This window comes from Bidens hawaiensis, unplaced genomic scaffold (assembly GCF_021521415.1).
Source record: "Bidens hawaiensis isolate Kalapana, Puna unplaced genomic scaffold, B.hawaiensis_p1.1 tig00035059_1, whole genome shotgun sequence".
Taxonomy (NCBI): domain Eukaryota; kingdom Viridiplantae; phylum Streptophyta; class Magnoliopsida; order Asterales; family Asteraceae; genus Bidens; species Bidens hawaiensis.
This window is the reverse complement of record NW_027505346.1, coordinates 53009-63427: the sequence shown is the minus strand read 5'-3', so window position 1 is coordinate 63427 and position 10419 is coordinate 53009. Positions and strand designations below refer to the sequence as shown.

The window sequence follows — 10419 nt, the reverse complement described above, 5'->3', positions numbered from 1 at the left end:
TGCAATCTGCACATCATCAGCAAGTTAGATTATAGAAAACATTTAGTCAATAATAATCACTTCATATGTAAATAAAGTACAATGAAATTAATAAGTACATATTTCTAAGTTTTAGATTTCTATAAATCAATGAATGTTAATTTGATTTCTCCAAGTTTTTTTAAATTCTGTTATCAATCAAGTCCCGCGAAGTAAGAAATTTTACGTTAAAAAAAAAAAATTTATGTGATAAAAGATATTTTTATAACCTAGTTCCACTATTCAAATTCAATTGTGTTTCAAAACATATTTTATAATCAATCATCAAACAAACACATCAAACTAAAACATCTAATTCACCAACACTAATCAGTAAAACACTATCTCTAACACAAATTATAAAACATAAAATATTAATCACTGCATTCGTAAATAAACTACAACGAAATTACTTACTATAAACTACAATAATTAAACTAGAAAATACATTTTACTTCATTCATATTTCTATAAATCCATTAATGTTAGTCTAATTTTTCCAATTTTTTTTTATCAAATTTTGTTATCAATCAGGAAAGTAAACCTAATTCCTCTTAAAAAGGAAAAAGAAAAAAAAAGAAAAAAAAGAGAACCTAATTCATCTTTTCCAATTTAATTAAATTTTTATAATCAATCATCAAACAAATACATCAAATTAAAACATTCAATTATCAACTAAACACATAACACAAATTATGAAACATATTTAGTTAATATTAATCACTTCATTTATAAATAAATCCATCAATATAAGTCTGATTTCCCAATTTTATAAAACGTATCAAAACTAAGAAAATAAACCTAATTCCTCTTAACCAATTTAATTTAAAAAAAAAAAAACCAATCAGACAATCACCAAACATACAAACCTTCAGTTAACCACAAACAACACAGATCAAAACTAAACCGAGCCGCATTACGATCAATTCACAACACAGATCAAAACTAAACAACGATCAGAAACTGAAACTACCTAGATGGAATTTATGTCCGCATGAAAGCCTTGCGACGGACCTGTCACCTTCATCGATGACAGGCTCAATGCATATGGTGCACTGCACGGACGATGAAGCTGAAGCTGCTGCTACCGGTGGATGATCGGAGGAACCGGCATTGGTGACGTCAGTAGTATTGTTTGAAGGAAGCATAATTATTATAATTATAATTTAGAGATAAGATTTTGGTGTGTGTTGTACTATAGTTTATCTTTTTCCTTTTTTACTTAAAAATTATGGTATTTTTTATTTAGCGTGACAAATGACAATGCAAGGCTTTATGATTGTGCTAGGTTTTTAATCAAAATCTATCAATTGCGTTTTGGTGCTGGTTTCTAGTCTAAAAAAGAGAAACTTGGTTTCAATTTTGTGTCATTGCGTTCTGCATATTGGTCATTCAGACGCTCTCAAATGATATGCAAAGTAGCCATTTAAACCCATGATTCAGCACAATTGAGTTGATAACCCCCCATTGTCCCACTACCAAAATATTCACGTCCTTGTGCATCGTTGCTTGTTCACGACAACTCTCCATGTAAAGGCTTACATGGGTTAAGAGGGACATCAGATGATTTTAGCGTGCACCAATCTTTTATCACTCGAACCGGTTCCGTGGAGCTGTTCACTCGTGCAGCATCTGTGGACCTATCAACACGTGGAAGTTCCCGGCTTCAACAAACCATGCTGACAAAATAGAAAGAATGATCATGAGAGTATATTATCACGCGTCACCCATACATTTCATCTTTTGACCAAGCTACAAAGTCGATCTCAAACTTGTTTTTAGCACCATGGCTATATAATCGGGAGGTCGACACAACTTTATCATTTTTTGTGTGCTCGCGTGCATATGAGTATGTAGGGAGTAACAAAAATCGTATGTAAACGCTAAGATATAGAATGTGTGTGCAACAGGAAGAGTGATAATACATTAAATTATTTATTAAGTCAACAAAAGCATCAAGGTTTCGTGGTGTAGTTGGTTATCACGTCAGTCTAACACACTGAAGGTCTCCGGTTCGAACCCGGGCGAAGCCATTTAGTTTTAGCTTTTGTTACAGGAGTATATTTCGTTTTTAACTTTTGTTACAGGAATATAGTTTGCAGTTTTTAAATTATTTACCTAGGAAATGGCAAATATGTAATCACCTTTTGGCTTTTGCTATCATCAATTCGTATGTAATCACAATTTATGCATTTCATTAATTCGTAAGCTTTTTAATTGTAACCATAATGAGTTTTTATTTCCTAAAAAAAGAAATTAATACATGTTATAAAAGATTATAGTTAATGAATATGTGTTTCATAAAAATATACTTTTACACTTAAACACCCAAAATATTTCAGGTCTAAAATGTACTTTTGTGTCACAAGACGCAAACCGATCGCCTTATGTTATGTTTCTTGATAAGATCATCCGATCAAGTGGTATCTTTGGCCAACTCAAAAGTACCACTATGTGTTGTTTAAGTATTGCTTTCACTCGAAATTGAAAAATCAAAATGATAATTTAAAAATAAACAAACGAGGTTATATAAAAGATGTGATTAAGTAGGTTATTCGTTAGTTTCCCATTACATTGGTGTTGGATCGAACGCGTGACTTTATTAATAGGAATAATTTCATATTCCTATTAATTGACTGATTAACCAAAACGTACATAACCTCGTCTAGCCGTTGGCTTTCTTTAAAATATAAACGTCAAAAATGATAATCCAAATAAAATAAAAGAGGAAATGGCTAGATTGTTCAAAATAGGTGATCAAGCAGGCTACTTTCGTGGTTTTATATATTTATTGGATTGAATTGTGGCTTTAGTATCAATCAATATTCGTTAGCAATTAGTCCCAATGGTTCCAGACCTAACAATAAGAATAATGGGCTAGTTTCTACCACAATAAGGCCCATAATGAAACAACTATATTTATGTGCTTCTTGTAGGATCGTCTCTAGCATAAGCCGAGTGAGACATGAGCTTTAGGACTTTAACTTTTAAAACCTAAAAAAAGCCTCAGTTTCAGAGTTCATTTTAGGACTCGAGAAACGTTAAGGCCCACTCTGACGCCTGCTCGCATAAAAGATCCACAACCCTACTAAAAACCAAGAAAGCTTAACAACAAGTGTTGCAATTTAAAACGGACCGATATGTTTGCATCAAAATATTTACTTAAAACAATTTTTTTAGTTTTTAAAATAAACATTAAAAACACTTAATAATTTTAAAAAATACAGGAATTAGATAATTATTTAACCATGGGATGTACTCGCGCCGAGTCAGGGCGTGCTCAAGCTTTAGAGCTTGAACTTAAACAATCTAGCTTGAGTTTGGCTCATTTACTTTCTTGAGTGAAAAAATCAAGCTCGAAATCGGCTGGTTTAAAGCTCAAGCCGTTAATTATTTTATTTATTAATTAATTTTTTTACGGATTTTGGTATACAAAAGACACAAATATAAATTTAGCGTACATTTTATATAAAATCTATAAACTATAGAATTTATTACATTATATGTTTATTTTTGTTCTTTTTTCATAATATTTTGAACATCAAATGACATAACATATGTATTATTTTTATTTTTGGCATGCTATTATGATATACAGATATTAAAATTTAGGGTTTAATCTAAACGAACCAAGACCAAGTCACAAGCAGAGCCGGCCCTTGCTTAAGCTCGGGCTGTTTAGAAATCAAACCAAGCCGGTTTAGAATCGAGTTGCGAGCCACGTACTTTTCGAAAGCACTCCGTTTTAACTTCAAAGTAGCAAGATAAAAAAAAATCAAAAAACTTAAAAAGAAGAGGAAAATAGGGAAATTCAAATTTTGAATTTGGATGGCAAAATGGTCATTTGGCAGAAATATAGGGAGACGAATAGAGGTGCACAAATCGGTTTTTTTGAAAAAACCGGTTCGGTTATTAACCGGACCGGTTTTTTTTATCCAGAAAAAAACCGGTTCGGTTAATAACCGGACCGGTTATTAACCGGTTTTTGTCAATGAAAACTCAAACCGGCCAAACCGGTTTGGACCGGTTTAGAAACCGGTTAGAACCGGTTATTAAACCGGTTTTTTTACAACCGGTTTTTAATAACCGGTCTAACCGGTTAACCGGTTTTTTTTTTTTTTTTTTTTTTTTTTTTTTTTTTTTTTGCTTTAGGGTTTAGGGTTTAGGGTTTCGTTGTTAGCATTCTTTGCTTGGAAGATTAAAAACACATAACTTTCATTTATAGCTTTTACATTAAAAATACAAACATTAAATCGTTATCGCATATTCGTAACTCAAAAATACAAACATTAAAGAATGCTTAGACACGATTACATTAACAAGTTGATGTTTGTTACTCATTTTCTTCGCTACCCGATCCCGAGCTATTCCTTAGGTAATCGTCGTACGCGGCTTCTTCATCGGTCATTGGTTGAGTGTGTCCTTGATTGACCTCGTCTTCATACAAGGCCGCCTCATACTCCATTTCCCCCTCGAGTGAGCGTTGATGTTGTGCCCTATCTAAAGAGTCCAAGTAATCCTTGTAGCAAATCGACATCTCTACAGCTGGTGGAGTGAGTCGAGTCCTCCTAATCGATATAACCCTGCCAGAAACAGAAAAAGCAGACTCCGAAGCTACCGTGGAAGCTTGGACCGTTAGTAAATCTTTGGCCATGGCGGCGAGGATCGGAAACTCATCCTCCTTACCTCTCCACCAAGCCAGCATATCAAGACTTCTAAATTCATCCGGAGTCATGTGTTTCACAAAGTTGGTACCACCATACCTTCCAAGTTCACTGCTTGGGGTGTTTACCCTTTGACGTTTACCGGCGTCTTCCCAAATCATGTAGTACATCCCCATTTCAAGGTCGGTTTGGGATTGGGATTGGGCAACAGCTCTTAACGAGTCATGAATTTGGGAAGACGACCCGTGTTTTGTAAGGTAAACATCATACATGTTTGCCAAGGTGGTGTTGAAAGCATTCTTTAAAGTTTGGTTATAATGGGGGTTTTGATCGTCGTTTAACTCTAGCTCATCACAAATTTTTTCTATTAAAGCTTCAACACCACCAACATTGATGCAAGGGTTTAACGCAGCCGCACAGGTCAAAACAGCGGGTAGTTGTTGAAAATATTTTCTAAATTTTTCTTTCATTTTTGCACCCATATCAAAATAAGGTGCACCCCTACAATGAATTTCAGTCAACTTTGTGCACATGACAGCAATTTTTGGTAAAGCAATGGGGCTTGTTGGATAGTAAACCCCGGATAAACTAGTTGTGCAAGATTTAAAAATTTGAAGAACCTCCGTAACGATCTCAATCAATAACCAGTTTCTAGGATCGTACGGTGCACATTTACCCCTATTTGACAAAATTTGATGAAACGCAATTAACGATTGTTTTTGTTGGATGGCTTTCTCAAACATTTCACAAGTCGAGTTCCATCTTGTTGGACAATCCCAATTAGGCCCCAACCATTGACAGTTAGCTTCTTCACAAAATTTTTTGTATCTTGAAAATGTTGAATTGTTGCTAAAAACATCTCGTAACATTCTTTTAAAATTGTTTCTTTGCGTTTCGATCACGTTTAACCCATCTTGCACGGCCAAGTTGATAATATGTGCAATGCATCGGCTATGAAAAAACGCTCCATCACAGATAGGTTTATACTTTAATTTTAAATGGCCAACCGCGGCCGTATTGTTGGACGCGTTATCAAACGATATTGAAAAGATTTTATCTTCAATCTTGTATTGTCGAATGACTTTATCCAAGAGTTTAAAAATATTTCTACCCGTGTGCGGGTAATCAAACAATTGAAACGCAACGGTTCGTTTCATCATTTGCCACGACCGGGGGTCAACCCAATGAGCCGTCACACAAATGTATGAGTCGGGCGAACCATTAGGTACCGACCACACATCCGTTGTTAAGTTCACACCAGTTTGTAAGTTTGAAAAGTATGAAATTAGTTCGGATTTAGCGTTTTTCCATGCTTTAAGACAATCTCTTCTAAGGGTCGAACGACTTACGTGTTGGTAGCGTGGTTGAACATACTTTTGCATCATCTCCGTGAATTGAGGGTTGTCGAAGTGGTTGAAAGGAAGTGATTGTTGAATCACAAAGTTGCCAAACTGTTGACGTACCGCTTCAAGGTCGTACGTAAACACCGTTCCTTGATTCGTCATCTCCGGCTGCGAACTACTTCCGGATTCGTCCTTCAAGACCTTGCAAGAGGGCTTTTCTACATGAGCTCTTAAACTGGAGTTTGCTTCTTTGTTATAAAACTTCAAACAATGTTTGCATCTAGCTTTTTGGGTTCCGTTAGACATTTCGCATAGGTCGAAATGTTGCCAAATATCTTGGTTTCGTTTCGTGGGGATGACCCGAACGACGGTTTCTCCCGTGTTCGAGGCACCCATGTTGACCGATGAAGCAGCACTTTGGGAGGCCATGATAATCGACTACGAATTAAGAGTGGTATACTCGAGTATGAAATAAACGACTACGAAAGAAGAGCGTTTGGAGTTGTATAATCGCGTATGAAATAAACGTTTAGAGCGTTTGGAGTTGTATAATCAAGTGTGATCTAACCAATACCCAACCTAAACTATATATAGATGTTTGTGGGGGTAAAATGGTAAAAAAACAAAAAAAAAACGGCTAAAAAACGGTCAAAAAAAAAAAAAAAACGGCTATAAAGCCGTTTGGTAACGTTCGAAAACCGGTTTAACCGGTTAACCGGTTATTAAAAAACCGGTTAACCGGTTTTTTTTATAACGGTAATAAACCGGTTATTTTAAAAACCGGTTAACCGGTTTTTTAATAACCGGTTATTAAAAAAAACCGGTTATAAAAAAAACCGGTTATAAAACCGGTTTTGGCTCCAAAACGTATAACCGATACGTAAACCGGTTACGTAAACCGGTCAAACCGGTTTTTAAAAAAACCGGTTTTTAAAAAACCGGTTTCCGGTTGAACCGGCCAAACCGGTTCCGTAACCGGTTTTTTTGAACACCTCTAGAGACGAATCCTCCGGTAGATAAATAAAAGTCATCGACCAGAGAGAAGTTGACCACCAAGAAAACACTCGACCGATTCACAATCACTCGCTAGTACTAGTAGCAGTAGTAATATGGTAAGCAGATTTACTCTCTCAATCGATTATCCGTTTTATTAGGTTTTGATTTTGCTTACTTATCAGTATACGCTGCCCTACGGTTTCATGTATTCCGAAGCTTTTTCTTCCAATTGAATGTCCCAACTTTTTTACTAGTAACTTCAATTGTTTATACAAGTTGCTTAGTTCCCAAAGAAACCCTAAGTATTGGTTTTGAATTGTGTTTATGTGCTGTGATGTTAGGGTTATTAGGGAACTTCAGTGATTTAGAACCACATTATTCTCAGTCTCTCAATTTGGATTTGTACAAGTGATGTTTTCCGTTTTCAAGTCACTCTGCTTTATTACCTCACAGTGATCTCGTTGGGTCGCTTAAAAAATCCAGATTTTGAGTTGATTGTGAATTGCATGTTTGTTTCTATCTCAACAAGGCCATGTGTAGCGGAGGGCTAAATTGGGGGGCGATTTTTGACACGTGGCGCCACACCCCCGGGGGGGGGGTGACTTTCATTTTAGGGTGTATATATTACACACACATAATATTAAAATAAAATAAAAAAGGTTGGATGTCATGTATTTGTCGCCTCCCCCAAAAATCGCCCAAAATAAAAAAAGTTGGGGGGGGGGGGTGGAGGGCTACATTGGGGTGATTTTGCCCAAAATCGCCCCACTACACATTGCCTAAGAGACTATTTCTCTTGATTCAAAATGTTTATTTGTTTTAAAACATTTGGATTCCATTTCTTGGCAGGACAGACAAGATTCTGGAGACACCAAGCAAAGCACTGCTGACATGACACAGTTTGTAAGTTTCTTGAGCATTTGCTTCCATCATATTCTATTGTCTTAGGGTTATTGGTGTTTTATTCATTTGCAATTAGCAATTCAATGTTGGAGCGTAAGCCGTGGGTTGGTCATATCTCTCTATGTTTTATTCAGCATGGATGTTGTTGACTTTTGTAGAAGCTAGTGACCTTTTTTATCTGCGCACACTGGATTTTGCTATAAGTCATCACATTCCTTTTGTTTTTGAGTTGCTTTGCGCATAGTATTTCCACCTTTGACTTGTTATTAGGCTTTTCATGGGTTCAGTTTTGAGTCTGATTTCATTTATATGAATCAGCAACTTTTAAGAAAGTGTTTAAGCGATCAAATACATGATCCATTGAATCAGTTTTACTTTCGGCTTGCTAGTATTTGGGTCAGATCTTTTAAAAGTTAAATATAAAATCGTGTACCTTACCAAATACTAACATACTAACATCCTATTCCTCACTTTTAAGCACATCTCCCTCAGTCTCATACTATGTGCGCTCCTTTTCTCATCCGTTTTCTTCTTGGATAAATCTATCTTCTCTAATTAATTTTTATATGAAAAGTGTATATATAAAATGTGCCATTGGGTGTTACTTTCTTAAACATGGCCATAGTTTATTACAAGTTTTCAAAGTGGTGATTTTGTGACATATTTATAAATGTGATTTGTTTAAAAAGGTTTTGTCATATACTGCCCACATTTTTAAAAGATTGATCAACACAAAAATAATCTAACATGGAAAAGAGTGTCAAACTGAAAGAGCTTGTTATTTCCAATATTTACCATACCAAAAGGTGGTCACAATTTTTAATTATTGATGTTATGAAAAAGATATTACATTCAACAGTGTGTTGCTATTAACCTACTAGACCACTAGTTGTGGGGCTTCATGGGTCTTTAGACCACAACTTGATATTAAAGGGGTGTGTACTTAAAGCCCCCATTGCTTACGTGGCAGTGTTGTGGCGCTTTAACTTGAGGTTTAAAGCCCCACACAACAAGTAGCCTTAGTATGGTGATGTTTAAATCTGGCATAGTGGCATCATATATCCATTGTGAAGTTTGCTGTTTGTCAAATTTTTTTTTTTTGACAAATCATGTACAAGGTTGCCCCTGGTTTTTAAAATCCTATCCTTGAAGAAAATTTTAGTAACACCTTTAGACAAAAGTTAAATGTGCAAATTTGGAAGGAAAAAAAAGTCTTGAACTAAAGTCAAGTGAACCTATTTGGGTCCTGATCTATTAGATTAATTGTCCACAAAAGCCCTGTTATAATCCATTAATAATTAAGTTGGATCATGAGTTACTATATATCATTTAACTGTGTAGTGGCCCAATTTTCACTAAATCACATGTCTCTGTTTTGCAGGTTCAAACCCTTCTTCAGCAGATGGTAAGATTTAAACATTGTTGTGCTTCTATCTTTATTTCTCCCAAAATTATTCTTATTTCATCCTGACAAGTCTTGTTATTGCAGCAAAACAGATTTCAGACAATGTCCGACTCCATTGTTCAAAAGAATATCCCTTTTTTTTTATTATCTTTTTTCTTATCTTTTGTGCTAACAGTATAATTTTTTAAGTTAAAATTAAGTAGGACGTTTTTAAGTGTTTGGATATAAGTTGGATAACTTTTGAAACGTTTAACCCGTTACTTCTGTCGATTTTTCTTAACTGCAATATACTTGATGAGATGGGGGACCGCATAAATGAGCTGGAGCAGAGCATCAATGACCTTAGAACAGATATGGGGGTAGAAGGTTCTCCTTCTCCTTTGTCTACATCAAAGAAAGCCGTTGAGGCCAAGATCGAGCCCAAGACTGAAGAAGGTTCCGCTTAGCTTTTCAGTTATCAACCCGTGCTATATTATCAATGAAGTGAGATTTGTATGAATCTGATTCGTATGCTACTCGTTTACTTTCTACCGTCTACTCTTATCTGTAACTGATTTGAATTTGTTGATGTTTGCTTCTTTTTCTGGTCTACAAATGCTTCTTGTTTTGAGGTCCAGACACCTTTTTAGCCGTCCGTTTCCATTTTATTTTTATACATTTGTTAAATGGCTCAATTATTTTGCCTTTTGCTCTTAATATACATGCATACCTTCCTTTTGGAAAAAGAAAAATATGATTGAAGTGTATTAGAAAATGACTTAAAATGTGTATTAGTTCTTGATTCTACCTAATACCGTATTATTAGCCTATTAGAGTATTAGGTGTCAAATTTGAGGAGCTGGGGTGGAAGCTAAGTGATTATTTGTATACGAATTTTTTGGGCATTCATTTATCTATTTAGAGAATTCACAGTTGAAACCCATTCCAACCCATGTATTTTCTTTTAAGTAAAATTATTTACACATTATTCTAGAAAATCATAAAATTTGTTCAGTTTTATAAAACACTTCACATCTAATCCCCCATGTATATTCAAAATCAATTAAAAAATATTATTTTTCACCTACAATCACGTTAAAATAATAGATAG

General features: G+C 35.1%; 1 protein-coding gene and 1 non-coding gene across 2 annotated transcripts; both read left to right on the top strand.

Moving 5' to 3' along the window:
• The first annotated feature begins 1720 nt into the window (after positions 1-1720).
• LOC143612605 (uncharacterized) lies at positions 1721-9953 on the top strand. Its single transcript, XM_077086551.1, has 5 exons — positions 1721-1726; positions 7871-7924; positions 9306-9329; positions 9414-9456; positions 9621-9953. The coding sequence occupies exons 1-5, from the start codon at positions 1721-1723 to the stop codon at positions 9773-9775; spliced, it is 282 nt and encodes a 93-aa protein (XP_076942666.1). The 3' UTR covers positions 9776-9953.
• On the top strand, positions 1978-2051 carry TRNAV-AAC (transfer RNA valine (anticodon AAC)). Its single transcript has one exon. It is a non-coding gene; the product is annotated as a tRNA-Val (tRNA).
• Positions 9954-10419: the final 466 nt, after the last annotated feature.